Genomic DNA, 27,443 nt, shown 5'->3' with positions numbered 1-27,443 from the left:
ACACAGGAGGACGGGTAAGTCTCAACAGGGTCCAGAGGCTTCCCCCTCCTGAGGTGAGTACCCCCCAGGGGAACTTTTTTTCAGTACAGGTTTTCTTTAAGGGGACTGGAGGAAGCCCCATGTATGTGTTAATATTTCCCCCACCCCCATCTCAGGTTCCCTTGAGGGCTGAAACGCACTAGAGCATTTGTTTTTTTTTTAAGATTTAGGGATCGCTTTCAATTGCTAGCGATTTCCCTAAATGCTCTGCCAATGTAAATGGATGGGACAGATTCCACTAGAGCAATTGAGCAAATCACAATTGCAGGAGATTTTGGGAGTGTTTCCATTCTAATGCACTGTATAGGAGCAGGGAAAACGCTCCCAAAATCAAAGCAAAACGTTATCACAGATCATTAGCGATTGCGACAGTACTTTGCGCATTCTAGTGGGTCTCAGGCCTTAAAGAGACTCTGACGCCTCCTTAAAATAATGTTTTTATTTTAAAAATCTCGTAAGCATGTTTGCCCTAACTAAAACGCCGCATCTCCACGGCTAAAATCTAACTAAATCCCCCCAAACTCCCCGGGGCACACTGCGGGGAGCGTTTCCGCGAGAGGCAGAGCTTTCAGCTGCAGCTCTGCCTCTACATGCGTCAATGCGTATCTCTGCCCGCCCCTCTCAGTCTTCCTTCACTGAGGGGTGGGGGAGAGGCGGAGATACGCACTGATAGACACATGTTAAAGGGAACCAGAGGCCCCAGAAAAAAGTTTTTATACATACCTGGGGCTTCCTCCAGCCCCATACGCACGGATCGCTCCCACGCCGCCGTCCTCTGCTGCCTGGGTCCCGTCATGACCGCCAGTCGGCCAGTTGGCCGGCTGACGCGGCCAATAGTCCGCATCACACTGAGCTCCCTCCATGTATGTACGCGTGAGGCTGCCTACTGCGCAGCCTCATGCGTACGGGTAAGGAGGGAGCCGCTGTGATGCGGACAATTGGCCGCGTCCGCCGATCCAGGAAGTGGAGGATGGCGGCGTAGGAGCGATCCAGGCTTATGGGGCTGGAAGAAGCACCAGGTATGTATAAAAGCTTCTTCTTTTTTTTTTTTTATCACGTTCCTCTCTGGTTCCCTTTAACCCTCGAGATAGCGACAAATATTGTCGCTAATTTTGGGGGGCTCGAGTGCAGGGGGGGGGGGGGCAGACAGCGGCATCTGGGGGACACAGAGACATATCATGAGGCAGAGAACATGCCTCTGTGTCTCATCTGAACCCTCAAGGAACTGCCTCGGGTTGTCTTTAAAGAGGAACTAAAGTGAAAATAATGTAAGGAATAAAATTTCTTATAGTTTAAAACATTTATTTTTAAAGTATTTAGTCAGTGTTTGCCCATTATAAAATCTTTCCTAACCCTGACTTACATTCTAAATTTTATCAGTGAAGGCGACATCTTTAGTTCTGTCAGGTGCAGCTCTGCGGAATGTTTGTTTCTGAGAACTCCGAAGCCAATGAAAACATACCAATATACAGCGATATATAACTGTTGGAAGTGTTTCTGATGCAGAAACCAGGAAAATTACCGTAAAACTGGGTATCCTAAATAATTTACTGCATTCTACTATGTGTCACCACAGGGCCTCTTTGAGAGGTAGGCTATAATTGTGACAATCCAGCCCCGCGATCCCGTCTAATCTGCTCCCGTTAGCATACGCAGGAAGTACGGTGAGCAGACTGACAATAAAGACCGGTTGCCGGATCGTCAGAAGAAGGAAGGTAATGTGACAGAGCGGGCCAATCCCGTCTAATCTGCTCCCGTTAGCATTAGCACAAAGTACGGTGAGCAGATTGACAATAACGATTGGTCGCACAACTGCCGACAATATGTACTGTGACAATCACTCACCAAACCCGTATTACTAGGCCACTGTTGCCATGCAGGTCTCGTGCACTAGAGACTTCTGGAACCAGATTCACTGTGTGCCTAGTAAACAGGTAAGATTGGTTGGAGGTGCCCATACATGTACAATCCCGATTGTATGTACAATCGGTAAACTAAAAATATCGTTTTCGCATTTGAAATCAGGTAATTTCACTGCCAACACTGTCCGGTTGAATGGAGTGGACAGTCTCCAACTAACTACTCCTAAAAGGAAGAAACGGTTATTTACAACCTAGCTAACAAATCAACAATTTATAAGAAAATAATAAATCAATGCGGTAGTATGACTCTCCAGAGGGGAGATTCTTTGTAGCATCAATCAGATGACCAGAACAGGCACAAGACTGAACGATAAAATCCTTCGTTTTTATTCTAAAACTACATACACACAGTCTACTTTAGCCCACAGATAAATATACCTGTCCGGCAGAACAGATTGGTTTGACAGAAAGAGAGTAGAGATGAAAAGAAACAGAATGTCTTAATGTACAGTTCAAATACCGTTATTGGTAGTCCATGCGGCAATCGCAAGTCTTTGGCGGAAAGTCCAAGATGGCGATTGCCATGCCTTTGTGAGAAATAATCCAAGAAATTTGCCGGGATGTTATTTGACAAGATTTTAAATGAAGGACGCTGGACCCTTGTGTCATTGTAGTTTTAATCCTCACTGTAGATGGAAGGGGTCATGACACGCAAAAAAGTCCAGCCTTGTGCAATTTGAATAAGGCAGTGCCCTGTTAGACAGGGAGAGATTTTGGCCCAATTCATGTTTTGCCCGCTTTCTCCATGCCTGTAGGTCACACCAGGAAACAGAATGCAAACAGAATGCATATTCGCACTCAGTATAATTTTAGAATTCATTTGATACCACACATGTTAACCATGGATAGCTCATAAAACAAGTTTTGACTTCCACCATTTGTAGTACTAGTTCTGGAAGATCCAGATGGTTGAAAATCTCTCAGAACTAGTGTCACGTGAAGTCCAACACACGAATTTAAAGGACCTGGTATTTTTGTAACCCCAGAAATATTACCATTATAGTAGTTTATGGATTATTAAGGGTTACAGTAGGGTCATCTGCTCGCTGAGCTGAGCTAGCTGGGAGAGGACCTCCTTTGATCTTCCAGCTGAGGGAACCCTGAGAGACCCCTTGTGGTTGGCTCTTTTCAAGTACAGAACTTTGGGGCCTCCCAGTCTCAGGAAGAGTAGTTTAGGTGTGAAATTTCTCCCCTGCCTGGTTGGGTGTCCTGGACCCAAGCAATATCTCAAGATTCTTGCTTTGGGAAAGGAAGTCATTTCTGATCACAGGAGTATCTGACTTGCCCAAGGGTAAGTTGCTACATTTGACCAGAGAGAGGAACTGTGTTAACCCCTGGTTCCCCTGATCTTTTTTATAAACCAAGCCTTTTTCCAATCTGCTGTCACTTTTTAATAGTGGCTACAGGGAATATTTTATAAGGCTCTAACTACTTTATTAGGACAAATAAACGTTTATTTGTCACAATAATACACACAGGATCCTGAATACCTGTCTTGTTAACCTCTAAAAGGGCTTGTGGAGAAAAGAAAACCAGTCCATCTCTGGGTTAAAAGCTAGGGTGGATCTCCACGTGGATTGGTTTTCCTTTGGGGGGTGGCCAATGTTCCATACAGTTTAGACAGGAAAGGAGGAGCTCCAGTAGGAACACATATCAGGGAGTGGCAGCCAATGGGCAAAATGAATTGAAAACAGCCAAGTTAGGAGGAAAGATTCAGCTGTGTAAACAAAAAGCTCTGTTTACCTGAGGAAGGGGACAAGCCCTGCAAAACGTGTATAAGAAATGCTGCATTAAAGGTTAGTTAGTGGTAGATAACTTGTAGAGAGCCAAACGTGTATCTTTTTCCTTTTGGGTTCTAAGTGGCTGAGATTTCTGTTGGCCTCCAATGCTTTCTGCCATCTTCACAAGCCAGCTATTGCGCTGAAGCATCCGGGTCTGAGTCTGCAAGGCAGCCTGTTTCTCCGATTGATGCGTATATTCTGTTAATTAAAAGATATAGATAGATATAAATATTGATTCCTACAAAATAACAGTTCCTAATATACAACAACTGAAACATTCCTCAAAATTTAAAGATCAGTTTTGGGCAGGCACTGATAGGCCGAGCCACCATCCAGGGTCGATTTCTTTTTTAAAAATAATTGATCTCTACACTTGCTCCACCTAGCTGATCAGTACACTTCTGGTCAGTTCTGGATGGCTTATTGATTGACATAAATAGCGCAATTCGTGTTACTTAGGTAACACACGTGTTGCTATGGTTGCACAAATAGGGTAGCAGATTATACCAGCACCTAGCTAATGCCAGCTGTGCGACTTGCGCAGCGTGTGCTATGTCAGTTACATGAAAACCGGTTACATTTCTGCATGCTGAGTGCATATGGGGATTATTCTGGCGTGCAGCACTATGTTGGGAACAGCAGTACGTTGTACCAATAGGCAGAGCCGGATCATCCACAAGGCAAAACTAGGCAGCTGCCTGGGGCATGTAGAAAGTCGAGGGGCCTGATAGATGCTAACTTCCATGAAATCTAAGCCAGGTGACTATTAGTGGTGGGGGAAAAAATGCTATCTATGCCATTTCCTCTTAATCCTTTTCTGCCAATAAATAATCCGTTTCGTGCTAAGATCAGACCAATAACAAGTTCCACGATGTGGTTTATTATGTGTCGCTCGCAGATTGATTACTGATCGTGGGATATTGTTATTTGTAATATCAGACTACTATTTGTAATATCAGACTACTATTTGTAATATCAGACTACTATTTGTAATATCAGACTACTATTTGTAATATCAGACTACTATTTGTAATATCAGACTACTATTTGCAATATCAGACTATTATTGCCACATTATGGTTAGCTGCACATCTAGAAAATGTGTACATTTTACGTCCCTCTGTATTGTTTAGGGCTCGTTACCATTAGTGCAGCGAAGTGTTGTTTGCGGATTTTCACCAAAGTCATTTTTGCATTGAAAATCCTATGTTCTATTTGAAAAAAAATTCTCGATAAAAGTGCTTGAATTTTTGCATTTTTGAGTTTTTCATGAAAATTCAAAAAACGGTATTATCGTGAAAATCTGCAAAACCAATATTATTGCCATAACTATTTTTCCACGAAAACGATATTTAAACTTTTTGAAAAACGCGGAAAATATCAAAACTTGTTTTCGAGGGAATTTTTGCTCAAAAATCGAATTTTACAATATTGTCGTGAAAATGAATGCAAAAAAAATATTGGCATTTTCACCTATCACTGTGCAGGAGCCGTGCGCTCAGATCGGCTCCTCCTGGGGGCGGCGCTTGCCATCCCATTCATAATGAATGCACAATGCACACACTGTTGTAGGAGGGGTTCATAACGGCCTATGGTTGGTTTCTGCCGCCGTTTTTTTCTGCGTAAAGAGGGACCGCCTTTCAGTCCCTGTCTGGGACGCCCCGAGTGGAGTCGGGTTCATCGTCTCCACCTGCTTTCTGTGGTTGGTTGCCCATCTGTAATCCACCTTTGTGAGTAGCCCATTTATTGTTCATCCATCTTTATATATTCCGACATACTACACTATTTGGGTTCCTGATTTTTTTCTGTGTGTTCTTTTCTCCAGGATGTCCAGATATCCCCCCCCCCCCCAATTGCTGCATTATAATGAATGGGATCGCTGCGCAATCGCCCCAAAATGTGCAAAATCATGCTCTGCGATTCAGTGGTGAATCGCAGAGCATGTATGGAAACATAAGAGAGTGCAGTCTATGCTCTGTTCGCTGTCCCTGCGATCGCGTTTCCATAAGCGTGCATATGGAAACGAGCCCTTAGACTTCTCCTAAGACCTTTATTCTATGTACACACCATATACTGTATTTTTTGGACTATAAGACTCACTTTTTCTCTAACAAAAGTGGGGAGAAAAAGTCAATGCCTTATAGTCCAAATGCAGGGAGTTCCTGACTTGTGGTCACCTGCCAATACCAACCTCCAACCCACCGCAATGTCGGGGACTCCCTGTACTGTGCCCATGCAGAGGAGGACACAGGGGGACAAACGGAGGAGGACACAGGGAGACAGAAAGGGGCAAAGAGGAGGGCACAAGGAGAACAGAGACGGACAGATTGGGGACACAAGAGGGACAGAGGAGGACACAGGGAGACACAAAGGTAAAAGGGGACATGAGGTACAAAGGGGGCATAATTCACAAGATGCCCCTTCCCCATGGATGCACCAGGTTTAGTATATATATTTTTCCCCTGGTTTTTTCCCTGTAAACCTAGGTGCGTCTTATGGTCAGGAGCGTCTTATAGTCCGAAAAATATGGCAATTTTGTGTTTGATAGATGGTTCGATAGATAATTTCCGTCATGTCCGAAATTATTTTCGATCGTTTTTTTTGTGGATTTCTCTTAGAAGTGAATGGAAATAGATAAGAAAAGATAAGAAAATTGAGTGGGAAATTGACTGGAAAATCGAATGAAAAAAACGCAGCGTGTGTACCTAGCATTACAAAGAACATAAAACCATTCACTTTACACAATGGCCCATATGCCATTAACTTTCATATTATTTTTTTAAAATAACTTTTAAGCATTTTACAAATGAAAAAATACCCAGAAGTTGGTGAAAAAGAACTAGCACACACTCTGACTGTCACTGAATGAAATCAAGCTAGCTACCTTATAAACAATAGATCAATAGTGTAGTGATGGTGAAGGGGTTAATCACTGAAAAGCTGTAGGTTTATCACTGTATACAGCACTTGCTAGGCCAGCAGCACTGGAGCATGTCTCTCAGTGAGCAGTCACAAGCAAGGACGAGATTTCTTATCATGTCACCCCTCCTTATTATACAGGGGGGGGGGGGCTGGCCAGGGTTCCCTTCTGTGATTGGGTGCTTTGGCTTAGGCTGGGAGGGAGCCGTCTGATTAGCTCAGGGACGTCATCTACATAGTTACAGTATCCGACCACATATCCGAATTCCTATCCGGATACCGCTGCGAATCCGGATACCGCATTCCGGATTTGGGCAGATGTCCCGAATCCGAACCCGAGGTCAGATAGTGGAAAAAGTTTGGATTGATACAGTGCCGACATCTTCCACAGTGCTGTACAGAGTACATAGTCATGTCCTTAACTGTCACTCAGAGGAGCTCACACTCTAATCCCTTGGTTTTGCATTTACAGTGGTTTGCAAAAGTATTCGGCCCCCTTGAAGTTTTCCACATTTTGTCACATTACTGCCACAAACATTAATCAATTTTATTGGAATTCCACGTGAAAGACCAATACAAAGTGGTGTACATGTGAGAAGTGGAACGGAAATTATACATGATTCCAAACATTTTTTACAAATAAATAACTGCAAAGTGGGGTGTGTGTAATTATTCAGCCCCCTTTGGTCTGAGTGCAGTCAGTTGCCCATAGACATTGCCTGATGAGTGCTAAAGACTAAATAGAGTGCACCTGTGTGTAATCTAATGTCAGTACAAATACCGCTGCTCTGTGACGGCCTCAGAGGTTGTCTAAGAGAATACTGGGAGCAACAAACACCATGGCCGGTTTGCATGCCCCTGCGAGGACTAAAAAAGGAAAGAATGATGTCTGATGGGTGGAGTTCCTTTTATAATTAATTAGTCCTATCTGGCAGTTGGAGGCAGAGAACTGCCCCATCTGTATGCTGTCATGGAGTGTCCAGGGAAATACAATTTTCCGTTATAGCAAGTTCAGTGTTTGGAATGGGATTGACCTGTGTGGTGCTGTTCATCAGGGCAGGGATCAACTCATGCAGCTTTTTCCTTCATTTGCAGGGTATCGAAAGGATATGTTTTGTACAGAAATCACATCTTGTCATGCAAGGGAAATGTCACACTGGTGAGAATCCCTGTTCAATTCATGTTCAGAGTGTGGGAAAATGTTTTGCACAGAAATCACATCTTGTTCAGAGTGTGGGAAATTGTTTTGCACAGAAATCCCATCGTGTTCAACGTGTGGGAAAATGTTTTGCACAGAAATCCCTTCTTGTTCAGGGTGTGGGAAAATGTTTTGCATAGAAATCCCATCTTGTTCAGAGGGTGTGAAAAAGTTTTGCACAGAAATCCCATCTTGGTTAGGGTGTTGGAAAATGTTTTGCACAGAAAATCCCATCTTATTCATAGTGTGGGGAAATGTTTTGCACAGAAATCCCTTCTTGTTCAGAGTGTGGGAAAATGTTTTGCATATAAATCCCTTGTTCAGAGTGTGGGAAAATGTTTTGCATAGAAATCCCTTCTTGTTCAGAGTGTGGGTAAATGTTTGCACAGAAATCCCTTCTTGTTCAGAGTGTGGGAAAATGTTTTGCACAGAAATCCCATCTTGTTCAGAGTGTGGGAAAATGTTTTGCATATAAATCCCTTGTTCAGAGTGTGGGAAAATGTTTTGCATAGAAATCCCTTCTTGTTCAGAGTATGAGAAAATATTTTGCACAGAAAACAGAGCTCATTTCTCATTTATTCAACAGCATTTAAAAAATACTTTTTTTCCTCTCGTAGCTTTAAACTCGATTTCTTTAAAAACTACAAGGTCTTTTTTTGTTTTTTTAAAGTTTTCCCTTGTTCCCAATGTTTTCCTGAATATATTTCCACCAATGTGGCATACATGGGGGCTTTGCTATTAACCCCTAAAATTGGCAGACATTTTTTTTTAATGTTAAATGTGAACCCAAACTTTTGACACAAAAATTTGTGTAAACGCAAACGGGTGAATGATTTTAGAAACCCATAAATTCATCACTAATGATGAATTTATGGGTTTCTCAAATCAAGTTTACAGTAGAAAAGGATGTACGCATTATTACCACTCACACAACCCACATAACAAATCTTTTCTGTAAAGAAGAGAGGTGTGTGGCCCCTTTGTAAAAAAATATGAATACAGTATATATCCTGTTAGTGTGGAGCCTGGGTCCTTACAGGCTGTAATATTGTCCTGGAAACCCTGAAGACTTGCAACAATCAATACAGAACAGAAGATATCAAAACTAGTGCAGATTAATTAGTTCATGAACAGTACCTGCCAGTCATTGTTATGCCATCCTGGCAGCCTTTGTTATGTTAATCTGCAGTAGCCATTTAGGTGTCTTAAGGTGCGTACACACGCACGACAGCAGCCAACGACGGGTCCGCCGGCACCTCCCGCTGGGCGGGTTTTCAGCAGACTGTAGTGCGTGTGTACGCACTGTAGGCGGACTGATAAGGCTGTTCCTGAACGATCCGCTGGGCGGATCATTCAGGAACAGCCTTATCAGTCCGCCGACAGAGTGTACACACGCTGTACTATCTGGTGAAAACCCGCCCAGCGGGAGGTGCCGGCAGACCCGTCGTTGGCTGCTGTTGTGCGTATGTACGCACCTTTATGCTGGGAATACACTTTGGGCTAGATTCACAAAGCAGTGCTAACTGTTATCACGGCTGTGAAAAAGTGCTTTGAGTGCGTTTTAGCGTGTTTTTGCGCGGAAAACGGTTATCATGCGCAAAAAAATTGTGCTCGCGAGTTACCGCAAATTTCCTCGCGTTAACATTCACATTTGCGCAATAACGTGAATCTATCACGCGAACGCGGAACGTTAATGCGCGAAGAATTTGCATTATCACGTGAACGTGAAATTTTGCGCGCAATAACCGGTTTCACGCTAAATTTTTCACAGCGTGATAACAGGTATCACTGCTTTGTGAATCAAGCCTCATGAGTTTTTTCGGCAGATAGATGGCTCAATAGATAATTTCCAACAGGTCCAATCTGATTTTGATCGTTTTTCTGAACGATTTTTTTATAGCAGTGAACGAATGGAAAAACGAACGGCCAGTAAATCTGCCAAAAAAAACCTCATTGGGCTTGACTCACAAAGCAGTGATAACTGTTATAACGGCTGTGAAAAAGTGCTCTGCGCGCGTTTAAGCGCGTCTTCGCGTGAAAAAAGTTATTGTGTGCAAAAATTGTCGCGTTAATGCAAATTGTCGTATGTAAACATTCACGATAACGTGAATTTATCGTGCACACGCGGAACATTTATTCGTGAAAAATTAGCATTATTGTGCGAATGCGAATTTTTTCGCGCGATAACCGTTTTCACGCTAAATTTCGCACAAAGCACTTTTCAAAGCGATATAACAGTTATCACTGCTTTGTGAATCAAGCCTATTGTGTATTCTCAGCATTAATGGAACTAGCAGTTGTCTATAAGAATCCCATAAAGCACAGTCCGCTAAGAATAGCTCTTGTGCCCCCTCAAGCAGCTGTCACCCTAGGTTTCTGCCTGGTTTCTCTATGCCTAAAAAATGGCCCTTTAAAGGGAACCCAAGGTGAGAGGGATTTGGAGGCTGCCATATTTATTTCTTTGTAAACAATGCTGATTGCCTGGCAGCCCTGTTGACCTTCTGGCATAAGTAGTGTATAAGCCAAAACCCTGGAACAAGCATATGACTAATCCATTGAGCTGAGTCAGAGTACTTGATCTGTTGCATGTTTGTTTAGGGCTCTTTCACACTACAGGCAGTGGTAAAAGGCTAAAACGCTGCGTTTTGGCTGCAGGCGTTTTCAAGGCGTTTTAACGCCAATACATTAGTATCAATTGTAATGAGAAACGCCGCGGTCAGCCCTAAAAAAGCTCCTGGGAGCTTCAAAACGCAACGCTCCAAAACACAGCGTTAAGTGTGAACGGTAAAATGAAAGTCTATGGACTTTTATTTTACCTAGGAAAACGCCAACTTCGGCCGTGGCGTTAAAACCAGTGCTGGGCGTAATGGAAAAAACTACGCTTACGGATCATTACGCGTAATTTTACGCTATTACGCACTACGGAGTTACGGTTACGGCGTAGACATTTATTTACGGTTCATGTCTGTAATTACGCATGGTCCTTACGCAATTACGCGTAAGAATACCGTAATGCAGGTTATTACGGTATGGTGTTACGCGTAAAATCCTACTAGCAATTAATGCGTAAGGCCATGCTCCCAAGCAGAAAAGTTGACGCATGGATCAATGTTAGGTAGCCGCCGACTTTAAGGGTTAATAGCAAAGCCCCCTTAATTGCTAAGAGCCTCAAATTTGGAGAATATATTAAGGAGATCTGATTTGAAGGAACCCCATTGGTCTGCTAAGGACCAATGGGGCTCCTTGGAGCCCAAATACAAAGATGCTTAGAGAGCTCTGAGCTATATAGCTCAGAGCTCTGTCGGATCCGTGCAGGACGCTAAGTCCCGCCGGCTCCCGCTGCCCTCCCCGCCTCACTCTCCCACATGTCACCCACATGTCACCCACATGTGGGTGACAGATGTGGGCGGGGTAGACAGCGGGGGCCGGCGGGGACTTAGCGTCCTGCAAGGACGCGTAAGTGTATGCGGCGGCTGAGCGGCGAGTGACGTCGGGTGCGGCGTAGTTACAATGTAACAAAGTTGTTACATTGTAATAACTTTGTTACATTGTAACTGATAGAACATTTCCGAGGCTATTGCGAGGGATCATTTATTTAAAGGGACAGGTAAGTATTAATGGTTAATTAAGAATATTAAAGGACTTTTTTCGTGGTTATGTTTTTTGTTCAATTAAAATACTTTTTCTAAGTGTTTGTGTGTGGCCCATAGGAATACATTGCATGCGCGGCTCTCTGCGCAAAAATAACTCATAAAACATGTATGGTCATCATGTTCCTCCAACAGCATATCCAGCCAATAACACCCCCGTAAGAAGTACAAACATTGTGTTCTCCTATAATATCTCCAGCCCTTATGTCTTCGAAAATTCTAATTGGGGGGGGGGGGATTGGATTCAATTACCTTCCGGACATAGTGTCCTTATCTTATCCCAAATAGCAAGCTTTCTGTTATTTGCATGCTTGTTACTGTAAAAAAACAAAACAACACACAAACAAAACAAATGGGGATGTATAGGGATCTATTTTAGATAGGTGGGGATTACATATATTTTTGGGGGACTAACAGTTTTTGTGTGATATTTAAGGCTTCGGTATACTGTACTGGCTTTTGCTGAGGATGCTGAGAAAGATTTCTGTTTCTGTTGTTGTTTACAAACAGAGGACATACAGGTTGCATATAAGGAATATATAAATCCATGGTTACCTTGGTCAGACTGACACATTTTGGGTTTTTGGAGACCTCATCGTTCTTTCGATATAGAGCACACAGCTTCACCTCCTGCAAATACAAAATCTCATCACTGAGGGAAAGCTGATCAGATATTATTTTCATTTGTGACAATTGTTTTAGATTCAGCAGCTTACACTTGCTACTGTTGTCACGGTCAGGAAGCATTGTCTTGTGAATCTGGTGATCTCAGAACCTCTCCTGCTTATTATGCCTATATTTCCTTCCCCTTTCACCATAACCTGGCTACCAGCTAATTGTCCCAATTCAAACTGCATACAATTTGTATTGAATTTGTATGCTGGATGCAAATACATGGAAGTAAGATAAATGACTGTATAATGGGCAATAAACCAGCAGATCTGCATGTACAGTTAGATAAATGGCTGTATAGTTAGGCTGTATGTGTGCTATAAACCAGCAGATCTGGATGTACACTTGGATAAATGGCTGTGTATTTAGGCTGTATCTGGTCTATAAAGCAACAGATCAGGATGTACAGTTGGATAAATGGCTCAATATTTAGGCTGTATGCGTGCTATAAACCAACAGATCTGGATGTACAGTTGGATAATGGCTGTATATTTAGGCTGTATCTGTGCTATAAACCAACAGATCTGGATGTACAGTTGGATAAATGGCTCTATATTTAGGCTGTATGTGTGCTATAAACCAGCAGATCGGAATGTACAGTTGGATAAATGGCTGTATATTTAGGCTGTATCTGTGCTATAAACCAGCAGATCTGCATGTACAGTTAGATAAATGGCTGTATAGTTAGGCTGTATGTGTGCTATAAACCAGCAGATCTGGATGTACACTTGGATAAATGGCTGTGTATTTAGGCTGTATCTGGTCTATAAAGCAACAGATCAGGATGTACAGTTGGATAAATGGCTCAATATTTAGGCTGTATGCGTGCTATAAACCAACAGATCTGGATGTACAGTTGGATAATGGCTGTATATTTAGGCTGTATCTGTGCTATAAACCAACAGATCTGGATGTACAGTTGGATAAATGGCTCTATATTTAGGCTGTATGTGTGCTATAAACCAGCAGATCGGAATGTACAGTTGGATAAATGGCTGTATATTTAGGCTGTATCTGTGCTATAAACCAGCAGACCTGGATGTACAGTTGGATAAATGGCTGTATAGTTAGGCTGTATCTGAGCTATAAAGCAGCAGATCTGCATGTACAGTTGGATAAATGGCTGTATAGTTAGGCTGTATCTGAGCTATAAAGAAGCAGATCTGGATGTACAGTTGGATAAATGGCTCAATATTTAGGCTGTATGTGTGCTATAAACCGGCAGATCGGAATGTACAGTTAAATAAATGACTGTATATTTAGGCTGTATCTGTGCTATAAACTGGCAGATCGGAATGTACAGTTAGATAAATGGCTGTATATTTAGGCTGTATCTGTGCTATAAACCAGCAGACCTGGATGTACAGTTGGATAAATGGCTCTATATTTAGGCTCTGCCTGTGCTATAAACCAGCAGATCTGGATGTACAGTTGGATAAATGGCTGTATATTTAGGCTGTATCTGTGCTATAAACTGGCAGATCGGAATGTACAGTTAGATAAATGGCTGTATATTTAGGCTGTATCTGTGCTATAAACCAGCAGACCTGGATGTACAGTTGGATAAATGGCTCTATATTTAGGCTCTGCCTGTGCTATAAACCAGCAGATCTGGATGTACAGTTGGATAAATGGCTGTATATTTAGGCTGTATCTGTGCTATAAACCAGCAGACCTGGATGTACAGTTGGATAAATGGCTCTATATTTAGGCTCTGCCTGTGCCATAAACCAGCAGATCTGGAGGTACAGTTGGATAAATGGCTCTATATTTAGGCTCTGCCTGTGCCATAAACCAGCAGATCTGGAGGTACAGTTGGATACATGGCTGTATATTTAGGCTGTATCTGTGCTATAAACCAGCAGATCAGGATGTACAGTTGGATAAATAGCTGTATATTTAGGCTGTATCTGTGCCATAAACCAGCAGATCTGGATGTACAGTTGGATAAATGGCTGTATATTTAGGCTGTATCTGTGCTATAAACCAGCAGATCTGAATGGCTTTATTTTATGGCTGTTATTTTTCCCCTTTACATTAAAGCTCGCTGCAGAGCATTATAACTTAGCACACAAATGATTCCTCCCCCCACACACATGCTTTTCTTTCTGTTGGGGGGCTCTATTTGCTGCTGAAGGCTTTTTTATTATTATTATTACTATTATTAGTTTCATTTCTCCTTTTTTAAAAATAAAAATGCATATTTTTCTGTTTATTTATCCCCCCCCCGACAGCCAATCACAGCGATCAGCTCTCATAGGCATAAGCCCATGACAGCCGATCACTCCTGAGCCTCTCCAGAGGGGCAGCCGAGTGACAAGGCTGTCCCCAGTACAGCGCTGCCATAGATCACAGCTCTGTACAATGTAAATAGGCGTTGGTTTCGCCATCTAACAGTCTCCTAGTGGTGATCACCACTGGGAGACTGATGGCGGAACGGAGCATCAGCACCCGCGATCCCCTGCAAACCACTCCCCCAGGACTTCATGCCAATCGGCGTTACGCGGTCCTGGGGGAGCCATCATGCGGCCGATAATTGGCATTAGGCAGTTGTAAGGTGGTTAAAAGCTGTACAAAATAGTCTGGTCACTAGGGGGAGGGGGTGTCATTGGGTCACTGGAGGTCAAACTCAGAAAAAGGGGTGGAGCCACAGGCAATCAGATTTGTTTCATTTCACTGGAAAAATACAAATTAATACTGTCAAGGACCCCAAAGCTCAAAAAATTAGTCATTGAGTGACTGTGTGTCCAGGTTACAAAAGAGTGGGTGGAGCCAAAATCAAATTTTAATGGTGGGGGGGGGGGGTCATTTGTGTTAAGCTATAATGCTCTGCAGCGAGCTTTTAAAGCTGCAGAGCACTAAATTGTAAAAAGTAGCCTGGTTACTAGGGGGAGGGGCGTGTAAGCCTACGGTCCTTAAAGCGGATCCGAGATGAAAAACTAACTATAACAAGTAACTGGTCTATATATCTTATCTAAAGTTTACACATCAAATCTAGCTGCAAACAGCTTCATTAGAATAGGATTATTTCTTCCTGTGATACAGTGACAGCAGCCATGTTGTTTGTAAACATTACACAGAGGCAGGCTTATCTGTATCTTCTGTGAAAAAAACCTAATCCCCCCTCCTCCTCCCTCCTCCCTTCTGCCCCTGTAGTCTCTGGCTAGTAATACCTCCCCCTCCTCCTGCCCAGACTGAGCTCCCATGAGCCCTTGCTACTGCCAAGGCTCTCTGAAAACCTGTGGGCGAGGCTTGTTTAGTTTATAGGGAATTAGAGCATTAAAACAAAAACAAAAAAGTATTTGGCTTGAGAAATGCCCTATAAACAATATGAAAGGAACACAATTATGCAATGAATAAAAGTTCATCCCGCATCCACTTTAAGTGGTTAAAATCACTGCAGATCTGTTTGCAGTGGCTCCTAGGGCGTTTGCGATTGCAATTACAGTAGCCTGTACATCACTTCCGATTTGCGATTCACATTTTTTTCTTTACATAAATGTGATTATACTTATTGTGTGCTGGATGACCGCCTTCCATCCGTAGCCCCGCCCCCTAAAGTAAGAGGTCATAGGGGGTTCTCTATGAAAAAGTGCCTGTGACCTCTTCCTTTAGGGGGCGGGGCTATGGACAGAAGACGGAAATACAGAGACCCGGTAAATATAATACATTTTATGAAAAGGCTAATCGCTCGGCCCCCCATAGCGCTGCAATATCACTGTGACAAGCGATTTATGGAGCGTTTATATACTTTGCAGTGAGCGCTTAATATGTATGTCCTGCGATTGTAATTATGCTCTAATCCCAAACACACTAATGGGTTCTCCCCACTCACTTTCAATAGTAAAGCATTTTTGTGAATTGCCAGAATTGTCGGCGATCCCAAAACTGCAAAAATCGCCTAAGTGGGCTGCTAGCCTAAGGCACCGATATAACGAGATACAAGGACATAAGCTGACATGGAGACACTACACTGGATGGGCTGAAGGGACAAATCAACAGCAACCAGAAACCAATGTACTGCAACCATTAACTGCAAAATCTTGTTTTTTTAACTCAATTCCAGTCAGTGATTTTAAAGCACTGCAGAGATTCCTAGTGGGTTCCAGGCCTAGCATCGCGTAATAGCGCATCACGTTTCCTCACCCCATCCTCTTTGTAGTCACACCCCTCCAAGTCAATGTCTTCATCAGTCTTCAGGCACTCCGTCTCCTTGATCATGAAGGCCAATTTTTTCTTTCCCTGGCAGACAGGACAAGGTGTCACGTGAAAAATCATCATATACAGTATACGGCTTGATGCATTAACCACTTGAGGACCGCAGTGTTAAACCCCCCTAAAGACCAGGCACTTTTTTATTAAATTGGACACTGCAGCTTTAAGGCCAAGCTGCAGGGACACACGACACAGCACACAAGTGATTCCCCCCCCTTTTCTCTCCACCAACAGAGCTGTCTGTTGGTGGGGTCTGATCGCCCCCCCCCCCCCCTGTTTATTTTTCTTAAATGAACATTTATTTTTACCTTTTTTTTAATAAAAATTACTCTTTTTTTTTCTTGTAGCCCTGCTCCCTCCCTCCCCCCGCCAGCCAATCAGTGTGATCAGCTGTCATAGGCTTCAGCCTATGACAGCCGATCACTGCCCAGCATATGGAGGGGACAGCCGTGTCACACGGCTGTCCCCAGTACAGCGCTACTGCTGATCGCAGCTCTGTTCCAGTAATTAGACGGTGATTATGGCGTCTAACAGTCTCCCGAGTGGCGATAGCCGCTCGGGGACTGAAGGTGGAGCTCCGCCCACTGAGCAGGAGATGCGCGCGCAGCCTGCACGCGATCTCCTGCAAAACAGAGCCCCAGGACTTTACGCCGATCGGTGTTAGGCGGTCCTGGGGCTGCCGCCGCAGCCACTCCCATCAGCGTGACGTGGTCGGCAGGAGGTTAAACTTCGCTAAAGTTGCCATGTGCAGGGAGCACCGGCTGTTAACCCATTGCTGCGGTAATGTTGCTATGGTAATGGGCGTTACGGCTGTGCGTTACTTCTTGATGCAACCCTCTCCTTTCGTGTCACTAATCCCTCCCTCTAGATTGTAAGCCTTTGGCAGGGCCCTCTCCCCTTGTGTATCATACTTGACTGTGTGCACTTTACCCAGAATTATCGGAACTTGTATTTTTACCACTACCAGTGTATGATCTGGCATTGTATTACTATCTGCATTGTGCTGTGTATCGTATTGCTTACTAGCTGATGACCCGGCGTTGCCCAATGCCCAGGTATGTATTTGGCTGGTGTTGGGTCCATTCACTTTTCCTAACCCTAACACACAAACACTAAATGACCAAGTTTGTGAGCTTTGGGTTCTTTGACAGCAATAATTTGTATATTCCCATAGAAATCAAACAAATCAGATAGGCTGTTTGTGGCTCCACCCCTCTCCAGCAATTGAACCCCAGTCAACCAATGACCAACTGTATCAGGTTTGAAACATCTGCTATTAACAGTGTAAAAATGGCACCAATTTAAATATTCATATACAAAGTCAGCGCAGGTCTATAATAATACAGCTTTCGCCATTTTCTAATATACAGGATCCTTGAACGAAAAGGTAAAGAAGCATGGCTTACCAGATTCCAACAACCCACATTATAAGGTTGTAAACTAATTTGATAGATGGTCCGCAGTACTCTCAGATGGTGTTGTTTCCCCAGCGATATCACACACCACAGATTCTTTCGGAATACAGTAGATATCCTGAGGTCACAAAGACTCGCCAGAGGGGAGTGGGGCCCGTGCACTGGGAACCCCGAAAAAGTAGCGAGCATAAAATGGTCAATAGAAGACCTCAGATATAATGGTGCCGCCGATCGCCTACCCGACCGGTTTCGCAATCTTGCGTCATCAGGGGAGAAACTCTGATGACGCAAAATTGCGAAACCAGTCGGGAAGGCAAAAAAAAAACCCAAAATGGCTGCCGTCAGAGATTTCGATTTTCAAGAGAGTGTATGGGAAGTGTACAGTGTGGGGTACAGTCATTTTTTTAAAGGCCTATTTTAAACATTGACTCTCAAGCAACCAGAAACCTCACTTATCCAGCATCATTCAGTCCCCGTTGGTGCCGGAAATGGGGGTTTTACTGTAGATAGATAGATAGATAGATAGATAGATAGATAGATAGATAGATCTTGAAATTATTCAAAAATATATGGAGCCGCCGTGCAGTACTGATTGTCAGGCCCCGAGGTCTCCCCTATCTAAAATGTGCTCCTGTGGGTCCATGCAGAGTGTTGTCAGCAGAGCGCACTCACCTGTACGCTGGCATACTCTTCCTGTGTCATCTTCATGCTCGCTGTTGGGCACAGGCGCCCCAGCGGGGATGGAGAGAGTGCGCACAGGTGAGGTGTGCTCCATGACAACGCTCCGCATGGACCCAGGGGTGCACATTTTAGATGGTGTGGGAGACTTGGGGGGGGGGGGGCTATCGTGATGTTGATTGTTTCCCAGCCAAAATCGATAGAGATTACGTACAGGCAGCCATGTTACGGATGGCAGATACGATCACAATAAACACATTTGCCGGGTAAAATTGACAAGCAAGACACATGCAGCCTCAGCTCTCCTGAAGAGTAAACAGAAGCAGGTTAGATGTATCTGCATGAGCAGACACTGCTGATAAAAAAGGGCAGGAAAGTTTATAATTTCAGTTCAAGTTTGCTATAATGCATTTTATAGCAGCCTATAGGTAGTGAAGTTCTGGAGTCTTAAACTTCGCCCTGTGCCAAAAAGTTATAAACCGTGGAGCAAACATCTCCCAAACCGCACTGCAAGTGTGCTGGCTGCCCGACCGTCACCTCTCCCCCCATTACCCTGCCCCTCCTGCCAGCCATTCAGCTCACCCATCCAGCTCTCTAGTGTCTATGGGACATCAGAGCAGCTCCATGGTGGTGAGCACAGGTTCCAAAAATTGTGACATCAGTCTCTCAGCACACTGGTGCCTCCAGGCTTGAGCCCAGTGAGCCTAACTCTAACCCCGGCCCTGCACTTTGTGTTTTATTATAAAGCAGTTTGACTTTACCTTCGGCCTTGAAGTGGGAACATCGCTCAGCAGTTTGAACAAGCACTCTCCATCTGACATCTGGTTGTATTGGCCTACGGCGTCTCGGATCAGCCCTTCCTGTTGGGTTCTGGGCTTGGGAGCCAGGCAAAGGCTGAGCTGTGTTGTAGCTGCAGCGAGCACCAGGACACACCACCAGCAGCCACCCCCCATCTTCTGCACTGTCACAGGAAGATTCTGGATCTGCATAACTGTGGCTGTCGGTTTTACGTCCTCCACTCCTCCTGCGGTTTCGCCATGTGTTGCTCCATGGCTTTCTTGTTAAAGAGGAACTGTCGTAAAAATCTTAAAATTTAAAACACATACAAATAAGAAGTACATTTCTCCCAGAGTAAAATGAGCCATAAATTACTTTTCTCCTATGTTGCTGTCACTTGCAGTAGGTAGTAGAAATCTGACATTACTGACAGGTTTTAGGCTAGTCCATCTCTTCATAGGGGATGACCTTTCTTCTTTATAAAGACATTCCCTGAAAAATATTTATACAAAGATGCTGGCCAACCTACCTGCTCACTGTACACTATTTTGGCAGTTGGACAGAGCAACTATTCACTAAGTGCTTTTAAAAATAAAGAAAACCCTGAGAACCCCCCTATGAGAAGATGGGCTAGTCCAAAATCTGTTGTTAATGACAGATTTCTACTTCTTATTGTAAGTGACAGGAACAAAGGGGAAAAGTGATTTATTACTCATTTTACTCTTGGAGAAATGTACTTCTTATTTGTATGTGTTTTAAATGTTAAGATTTTCGCGACAGTTCCTCTTTAAGTTTTCTTCTGTCTGTGTTGTGCAGTTTGTATTTCTACATCCCTGGGCACCAAACTGCAATCGGCCTCCGGGAATGACAGAGCATTTCACACATTTACCAATGTCTTTACTTAGCAAAACGTACTTAGCACAGCACAGAAGGAAAACATTGAGAAATGCACCCTGTATGTATTTAGAGAGTTTAGCCTGTCTAAATCCCCCTCAGCTGTGCCTATTCACCACTGTAAGAGGGACAAAGAGGGACAGAAAGAGGCACAAATGGGGACAGAGGGAGGCACAGGGGGCAGAGGGACACACAGGGGGGCAGAGGTGGCACAGAGGGACACAGTGGAGGCTGCCTGCATCTTACACTACCTGGCCCTTCTGATGTCTGCTCTCCAGGGACCGGCGATGCTCCTGCTCTTCAGGACACCAAACTTCCTGCTGCACACAGGTAGCAGAAGCATGTGATCAAACACCTTAAGGGGGGCTGGGTCTAATTTGGGGAGGAGTTACATTCAGGAGCTAAGATTAACCACTTGAGGACCTAGGGCTTTCTACCCCTTAAAGAGGAACTCCAGTGAAAATAATGTAGTAAAAAAAGTGCTTCATTTTTTACCATAATTATGTATACATGATTTAGTCAGAGTTTGCTCATTGTAAAATCTTTCCTCTCCCAGATTCACATTCTGACATGTATTACATGGTGACATTGTTACTGTGGGCAGATTATGTAGCTGTTCTGGCTTTAACAGACAGCTATAAACAGCCATTTCCTGTGTGTGTCATTGTTACATTGTGGCAGTTTGCCCAGAGTACCGTACGGTACCAGAGCCTCTTGTGGGAGGGGTTTCAGCACAAAATCAGTCATACAGCGCCCCCTGATGGTCTGTTTGTGAAAATCATTATATTTTTCATGTAAAAGGGGGTATCAGCTACTGATTGGGATAAAGTTCAATTCTTGGTCGGAGTTTCTCTTTAAGGACCGGCCACTTTTTTTCCATTCAGACCACTGCAGCTTTCACGGTTTATTGCTCGCTCATACAACCTACCACCTAAATGAATTTTGGCTCCTTTTCTTGTCACTAATAAAGCTTTCTTTTGGTGCTATTTGATGGCTCCTGCGATTTTTACTTTTTATTATATTCATCAAAAAAGACATGAATTTTGGCAAAAAAATGATTTTTTTAACTTTCTGTGCTGACATTTTTCAAATAAAGTAAAATTTCTGTATACATGCAGCGCGAAAAATGTGGACAAACATGTTTTGGATAAAAAAAAACCCATTCAGTGTATATTTATTGGTTTGGGTAAAAGTTATAGCGTTTACAAAATATGGTGCAAAAAGTGAATTTTCCCATTTTCAAGCATCTATGACTTTTCTGACCCCCTGTCATGTTTCATGAGGGGCTAGAATTCCAGGATAGTATAAATACCCCCCAAATGACCCCATTTTGGAAAGAAGACATCCCAAAGTATTCACTGAGAGGCATAATGAGTTCATAGAATATATTATTTTTTGTCACAAGTAAGCGGAAAATGACACTTTGTGAAAAAAAAAAAAGTTTCCATTTCTTCTAACTTGCGACAAAAAAAAATGAAATCTGCCACGGACTCACCATGCCCATCTCTGAATACCTTGAATGGTCTACTTTCCAAAATGGGTCATTTGTGGGGTGTGTTTACTGTCCTGACATTTTGGGGGGTGCTAAATTGTAAGCACCCCTGTAAAGCCTAAAGGTGCTCATTGGACTTTGGACCCCTTAGCGCAGTTAGGCTGCAACAAAGTGCCACACATGTGGTATTGCCATACTCAGGAGAAGTAGTATAATGTGTTTTGGGGTGTATTTTTACACATACCCATGCTGGGTGGGAGAAATATCTCTGTAAATGACAATTTTTTAATTTTTTTTACACACAATTGTCCATTTACAGAGATCTTTCTCCCACTCAGCATGGGTATGTGTAAAAATACACCCCAAAACACATTATACTACTTCTCCTGAGTACGGCGATACCACATGTGTGGCACTTTTTTGCACCCTAACTGCACTAAAGGGCCCAAAGTCCAATGAGTACCTTTAGGATTTCACAGGTCATTTTGAGAAATTTCGTTTCAAGACTACTCCTCACGGCTTAGGGCCCCTAAAATGCCAGGGCAGTATAGGAACCCCACAAATGACCCCATTTTAGAAAGAAGACACCCCAAGGTATTCCGTTAGGAGTATGGTGAGTTCATAGAAGATTTTATTTTTTGTCACAAGTTAGCGGAAAATGACACTTTGTGAAAAAACACAATTAAAATCAATTTCCGCTAACTTGTGACAAAAAATAAAATCTTCTATGAACTCACTATACTACTAACGGAATACCTTGGGGTGTCTTCTTTCTAAAATGGGGTCATTTGTGGCCTTCCTATACTGCCCTGGCATTTTAGGGGCCCTAAACCGTGAGGAGTAGTCTTCAAACGAATTTCTCAAAATGACCTGTGAAATCCTAAAGGTACTCATTGGACTTTGGACCCTTTAGCGCAGTTAGGCTGCAAAAATGTGTCACACATGTGGTATCGCCGTACTCGGGAGAAGTAGTACAATGTGTTTTGGGGTGTATTTTTACACATACCCATGCTGGGTGGGAGAAATACCTCTGTAAATGGACAATTGTGTGTAAAAAAATCAAAAGATTGTCATTTACAGAGGTATTTCTCCCACCCAGCATGGGTATGTGTAAAAATACACCCCAAAACACATTATACTACTTCTCCCGAGTACGGCGATACCACATGTGTGGCACTTTTTTGCACCCTAACTGCATTAAAGGGCCCAAAGTCCAATGAAGTCCAATGAGTACCTTTAGGATTTCAAAGGTCATTTTTGTTTCAAGACTACTCCTCACGGTTTAGGGCCCCTAAAATGCCAGGGCAGTATAGGAACCCCACTAATGACCCCATTTTAGAAAGAAGACACCCCAAAGTATTCCGTTAGAAGTATGGTGAGTTCATAGAAGTTTTTATTTTTTTGTCACAAGTTAGCGGAAATTGATTTTAATTGTTTTTTCACAAAGTGTCATTTTCCGCTAACTTGTGACAAAAAATAAAATCTTCTATGAACTCACCATACTCCGTACGGAGTACCTTTGGGTGTCTTCTTTCTAGAATGGGGTCATTTGTGGGGTTCCTATACTGTCCTGGCATTTTAGGGGCCCTAAACCGTGAGGAGTAGTCTTGAAACCAAATGTCGCAAAATGACCTTTGAAATCCTAAAGGTACTCATTGGACTTTGGGCCCCTTAGCGTACTTAGGGTGTAAAAAAGTGCCACACATGTGGTACCACCGTACTCAGGAGAAGTAGTATAATGCGTTTTGGGGTGTATTTTTACACATACCCATGCTAAGTGGGAGAAATATCTCTGTAAATGACAATTGTTTGATTTTTTTTACACACAATTGTCCATTTACATAGAAATTTCTCCCACCCAGCATGGGTATGTGTAAAAATACACCCCAAAACACATTATACTACTTTTCCTGAGTACGGCGATACCACATGTGTGACACTTTTTTGTAGCCTAGGTGCGCTAAGGGGCCCAACGTCCTATTCACAGGTCATTTTGAGGCATTTGTTTTCTAGACTACTCCTCGCGGTTTAGGGCCCCTAAAATTCCAGGGCAGTATAGGAACCCCACAAGTGACCCCATTTTAGAAAGAAGACACCCCAAGGTATTCCGTTAGGTGTATGGCGAGTTCATAGAAGATTTTATTTTTTGTCACGTTAGTGAAAAATGACACTTTGTGAAAAAAAACCAATAAAAATCAATTTCCGCTAACTTTTGACAAAAAATTAAATCTTCTATGAACTCGTCATACACCTAACAGAATACCTTGGGGTGTCTTTTTTTCTAAAATGGGGTCACTTGTGGGGTTCCTATACCGCCCTGGCATTTTACGGGCCCAAAACCGTGAGTAGTCTGGAAACCAAATGTCTCAAAATGACTGTTCAGGGGTATAAGCATCTGCAAATTTTGATGACAGGTGGTCTATGAGGGGGCGAATTTTGTGGAACCGGTCATAAGCAGGGTGGCCTTTTAGATGACAGGTTGTATTGGGCCTGATCTGATGGATAGGAGTGCTAGGGGGGTGACAGGAGGTGATTGATGGGTGTCTCAGGGGGTGGTTAGAGGGGAAAATAGATGCAATCAATGCACTGGGGAGGTGATCGGAAGGGGGTCTGAGGGTTTGGCCGAGTGATCAGGAGCCCACACGGGGCAAATTAGGGCCTGATCTGATGGGTAGGTGTGCTAGGGGGTGACAGGAGGTGATTGATGGGTGTCTCAAGGTGTGATTAGAGGGGGGAATAGATGCAAGCAATGCACTGGCGAGGTGATCAGGGCTGGGGTCTGAGGGCATTCTGAGGGTGTGGGTGGGTGATTGAATGCCCTAGGGGCAGATAGGGGTCTAATCTGATAGGTAGCAGTGACAGGGGGTGATTGATGGGTAATTAGTGGGTGTTTAGGGTAGAGAACAGATGTAAACACTGCACTTGGGAGGTGATCGGACGTCGGATCTGCGGGCGATCTATTGGTGTGGGTGGGTGATCAGATTGCCCGCAAGGGGCAGGTTAGGGGCTGATTGATGGGTGGCAGTGACAGCGGGTGATTGATGGGTGGCAGTGACAGGGGGTGATTGATGAGTGGCAGTGACAGGGGGTGATTGATGGGTGATTGATAGGTGATTGACAGGTAATCAGTGGGTTATTACAGGGGAGAACAGATGTAAATATTGCACTGGCGAATTGATAAGGGGGGGTCTGAGGGCAATCTGAGCGTGTAGGCGGGTGATTGGGTGCCCGCAAGGGGCAGATTAGGGTCTGATCTGATGGGTAACAGTGACAGGTGGTGATAGGGGGTTATTGATGGGTGATTGATGGGTAATTAGTGGGTGTTTAGAGGAGAGAATAGATGTAAACGCTGCGCTTGGGTGGTGATCTGATGTCGGATCTGCGGGCGATCTATTGGTGTGGGTGGGTGATCAGATTGCCCGCAAGGGGCAGGTTAGGGGCTGATTGTTGGGTGGCAGTGACAGGGGGTGATTGATGGGTGATAGGTGATTGGCAGGTGATTGACAGGTGATCAGTGGGTTATTACAGGGAAGGACAGATGTAATTAATGCACTGGCGAATTGATAAGGGGGGGGGTCTGAGGGCAATCTGAGCATGTGGGCGGGTGATTGGGTGCCCGCAAGGGGCAGATTAGGGTCTGATCTGATAGGTAACAGTGACAGGTGGTGATAGGGGGTGATTGATGGGTGATTGATGGGTAATTAGTGGGTGTTTAGAGAAGATAACAGATGTAAACAATACATTTGGGAGGTAATCTGACGGCGGGTTTGCGGGCGATCTAATGGTGTGGGTGGGTGATCAGATTGCCCGCAAGGGGCAGGTTAGGGGCTGATTGATGGGTGGCAGTGACAGGGGGTGACAGTGGGTTATTGATGGGTGATAGGTGATTGGCAGGTGATTGACAGGTGATCAGTGGGTTATTACAGGGAAGAACAGATGTAATTAATGCACTGGTGAATTGATAAGGGGGGGTCAGAGGGCAATCTGAGCGTGTGGGCGGGTGATTGGGTGCCCGCAAGGGGCAGATTAGGGTCTGATCTGATAGGTAAAAGTGACAGGTGGTGATAAGGGGTGATTGATGGGTGATTGATGGGTAATTAGTGGGTGTTTAGAGGAGAGAATAGATGTAAACAATGGATTTGGGAGGTGATCTGATGTCGGATCTGCGGGCGATCTATTGGTGTGTGGGGGGGGGGGGTGATCAGATTGCCCGCAAGGGGCAGGTTAGGGGCTGATTGATCGGTGGCAGTGACAGGGGGTGATTGATGGGTGATTGACAGGTGATTGACAGGTGATCAGGGGGGATAGATGCATACAGTACATGGGGGGGGGGGTCTGGGGAGAATCTGAGGGGTGGGGGGGGTGATCAGGAGGGAGCAGGGGGCAGGGGGGGGGATAAAAAAAATAGCGTTGACAGATAGTGACAGGGAGTGATTGATGGGTGATTAGGGGGGTGATTGGGTGCAAACAGGGGTCTGGGGGGTGGGCAGGGGGGGGTCTGATGGGTGCTGTGGGCGATCTGGGGCAGGGGGGGGGGGAAATCAGTGTGCTTGGTGCAGACTAGCGTGGCTGCAGCCTGCCCTGGTGGTCCCTCGGACACTGGGACCACCAGGGCAGGAGGCAGCCTGTATAATACACTTTGTAAACATTACAAAGTGTATTATACACTTTGTATGCGGCGATCGTCGGGTTAACATCCCGCCGGCGCTTCCGTATGGCCGGCGGGATGTTGCGGCGGGTGAGCGGCGCCAGGCGGAGGCGGAGGATCGCGTCACGGATGACGCGATCGCTCCGCCCATGCCCCTACAAGGACCGCCGCCATTTGTCTATACGGCGGTCCTTGCGGGGTGCACTTCCCGGCCGCCAATTGTATATACGGCGGTCGGGAAGTGGTTAATCATGGCGTGGTGCCTCCTAGGACCCGGTAGGGTCATAAATGCGTCAGCTTGCATGCTGCCTTATCTTTGCTAAAATTTTCCATGATGATATTAATAAAGGAAAGATGATTTTATTTCACGGAGGAGTGCGGAGGATTTTTTTTGGAATACTCCAGGTAATAGCCTGGAATGCCTTTAGTTAAAAACAGCCCTGCGCAGCACACTGGGATGATTGCAATAAAATCAGCCACTTTATTCATACATGCAAATTGACAGGATACATGGCTAATGTTTGAGACAAGAGTAAGGGCAGTAGTGCCTGAAATATGTTAGGTCCATTTTCTGTCTCTTTTCATGCATAAATAAAGTAATATTCTATTCTCCCAGAGCATTAAATACCTGGTTTGCTGCTTTGTAATGGCATTTTAGCAGCTGCTCTCTTAATCCAATGTATTTGTCTGGCTGAAAACTCCCTCATTTTGCCTTTATCTGCACAGACTTGTGTGTGCTCTAAATCAGCCACACATTTTTAAACAGTACGATGATCATGCTTAATGGGAACCTGGACTGAGTAAAAATATTTAAAATAAACACATGATGTAGCTACAAATGAATATTACATACTTACCTCATCGTCAGTTCCTCTCAGAAGCCAACCATTTTCTTCTTACTGTGATCCCTTCCAGTTCTGACAATATTTTGTCAGAACTAAAACATACCAGTTGCTGTCAGTTACAACTGAATGTGCAAGGTAATATCCATGTTTCCCTATGACTCAAGTGGGTGATATTGCAGTTTAACTGTGTGCTGACCAGGAAGCTGTTATGGTGTAATGGCCATTTTCAAAATGGAGGACAGAGAAATAAATTAATCACAGTGTCCAAACAGGACGCAGGAGAGGAGAACGAGATTAA

The 27,443-nt window shown here is 44.1% G+C and overlaps 1 protein-coding gene across 1 annotated transcript in view; it reads right to left on the bottom strand.

Annotated features, from left to right (window-relative positions):
• Window positions 1–2,265: 2,265 nt before the first annotated feature.
• LOC137518017 (cathelicidin-1-like) overlaps window positions 2,266–27,443 on the bottom strand; it is a 60,389-nt gene continuing 35,211 nt past the window's right edge. The window contains exons 4-6 of the mRNA XM_068235182.1: window positions 16,328–16,423; window positions 12,065–12,139; window positions 2,266–3,940 (exon numbers count right to left, since the gene is read on the bottom strand). Coding sequence (XP_068091283.1) covers window positions 3,863–3,940; window positions 12,065–12,139; window positions 16,328–16,423 — 249 coding nt within the window. The 3' untranslated portion in view covers window positions 2,266–3,862. The remainder of the gene's footprint in view (window positions 3,941–12,064; window positions 12,140–16,327; window positions 16,424–27,443) is intronic.

The sequence above is a fragment of the Hyperolius riggenbachi genome, chromosome 5 (genome assembly GCF_040937935.1).
Source record: "Hyperolius riggenbachi isolate aHypRig1 chromosome 5, aHypRig1.pri, whole genome shotgun sequence".
Classification (NCBI taxonomy): domain Eukaryota; kingdom Metazoa; phylum Chordata; class Amphibia; order Anura; family Hyperoliidae; genus Hyperolius; species Hyperolius riggenbachi.
The sequence above is the reverse complement of the archived record's forward strand: the minus strand, read 5'-3'. Positions and strand labels throughout refer to the sequence as shown.